This window comes from Limulus polyphemus, unplaced genomic scaffold (assembly GCF_000517525.1).
Source record: "Limulus polyphemus unplaced genomic scaffold, Limulus_polyphemus-2.1.2 Scaffold2137, whole genome shotgun sequence".
Lineage (NCBI taxonomy): Eukaryota > Metazoa > Arthropoda > Merostomata > Xiphosura > Limulidae > Limulus > Limulus polyphemus.
The window spans coordinates 144318-146411 of NW_013667747.1; the positions used below are offsets into that span (position 1 = coordinate 144318).

The 2094-nt window shown below is 31.6% G+C and overlaps 1 protein-coding gene across 1 annotated transcript in view; it reads left to right on the plus strand.

The window, feature by feature from the left end:
• Window positions 1–2094, plus strand: part of LOC106466056 (protein FAM13A-like) — a 96807-nt gene that overhangs the window by 91797 nt on the left and 2916 nt on the right. The window contains 1 exon segment of the mRNA XM_022394012.1: window positions 336–390. Within this exon segment, the coding sequence (XP_022249720.1) occupies window positions 336–390 (55 nt within the window).

Below are 2094 nucleotides of genomic sequence, written 5' to 3' on the forward strand. Positions count from 1 at the left end.
GAACTAATTGTGGAGTGTTGGGTAAAGATCAGTTGTACAGGACAGCATCTGAACTAATTTTGGAGTGTTGGGTAAAGATCAGTTGTACAGGACAGTGTCTGTACTAATTTTGGAGTGTTGGGTAAAGATCAGTTGTACAGGACAGTGTCTGTACTAATTTTGGAGTGTTGGGTAAAGATCAGTTGTACAGGACAGTGTCTGTACTAATTTTAGAATGTTGGGTAAAGATCAGTTGTACAGGACAGTGTCTGTACTAATTTTGGAATGTTGGGTAAAGATCAGTTGTTCAGGACAGCATCTGTACAATTTCTCAGTTTGTATTTCTTCATCATTAGGAAGGTGCAAAAGGAAGACAGAAATACAATGGAGTCTGTGTATGGAGAGTATAAAGTAGGTGTTTAATTTGGTTAGTTTTTAAGTTAAAAATTATAGGGTAACCCAAAAGTCAGGAGATACTAACTATTTAGTTTATACTTATTAATTTGAATATTTGATCTAATTATTTGTTGTAACATGCTTATTATAATTTTTGGTGTGTATATGTGATATTTAGCAACTCAGGACTGTTAGTCAGGAGAATCAATTCAAATATTTTAAGGAATGTAATTAAAAATATAGGTTAGTTGAAACAACTGTGCCAGTTTCAGACAAGTCTAAAATACATACACCAAAAAAACATGAATGCATCATTAACAGCACAGAGATTTTTACTTTAATAATGTGATATCAAATATAATATAGAAAAATTATTGTACCCTGTCTTGTTGAAGTAATATAAAATGATAAACACTATAACTTGAGCACTTTGGAAAGGTGGATCTTTCTTTCTCAGGGGCAAACTGAAGAAGAAAGGTCCACCTTTCAAATGTGCTTGGGTTATAGGGTTTTTAACATTTTATATTAAGACTTCTTGAACCTATTGTTTTTCTCATATCACGATTGTTAAAGTAATAGTTAGGGTGAAAATAAACTAAAGCCATTGTAACATGTATATGAGTAAATGATGATGAGTATTTTTTTAAATGGGTTGCTAGATTTGATTCTCATGTACACCTACTTCTTGAATCTCATCTTCCTTTTCCTAGTGATTAGGAGCACCCTCTGAACTGGTTGCCAATTTGTTAATATGGGTTTGTAGCAATAAAATAATCTATTGGAAAACCAATCAGACATCAAAATTTAAATACTGTCTAATTTATATTATCTTTGAATATTTATTCTGATACTGTTAGTTAAGTTATCATGAATTTAGTTAACGTGTGATTAATTTTTGCATAATTCTTACCATTCTGTCATTAGAATGATTTCAATATGATGCTTCTTATTTAACACTAATTGGTCTGATTATATGACAGTAGTTCATTTACATGCAATATTCAAAACCATTCTAAAAATTTATACCAAAATTAAATATTAGCAAAATGATTTAGAAAAACTCATTATAATTGCATGTTGTGTGTGTCTTTTTTATTTAGTTCTAACCAACATTCCTGAATTAGTTTCCAAACATGCTTGCCCTTTCAACCAATGGGGTCCTATAATGTGATGATCAATCTCATCATTCACTGGTAAAAGAATAGCCCAAGAGTTGGCAGTAGGTAGTGTTGACTAGCTGCCTTCCCTCTAATCTATCAGTTCAAAGTTAGGAATGGCTAGTGCGGGTAGCTCTCGAATAGCTTTGCACAAAATTCAAAAAGAAACTTTTTATAGCAAAACTTCTTAACGATGAACTGTAACAGAAAAGTAGAAGTATATGCTGTGAATGAACTTCACCATCTGAATGTTACTGTATCTTGCAACATAAGTTCCATTGTGCATTGCATGAAACAAAGGTTATTGGTGTTAAGATCCTTCATCTAGTCTATCAATTCAAAATTAGAAATGGCTAGCACAAATAGCTCTGAAATAGCTTTGTACAAAATTCAAAATAAAACAAATCTGAATTGGTAATAGTTATTGTGTAGTTAATGTTTTAATATAACCTCATTACTGGAGATGGCTTGAATGGGTAATGAAGAAAAACTTTAATATAAGTTTAACATAACAGCAAATGTACAACGTTTCGACAAGGTTTTGTCATCATCAGGTACAAAA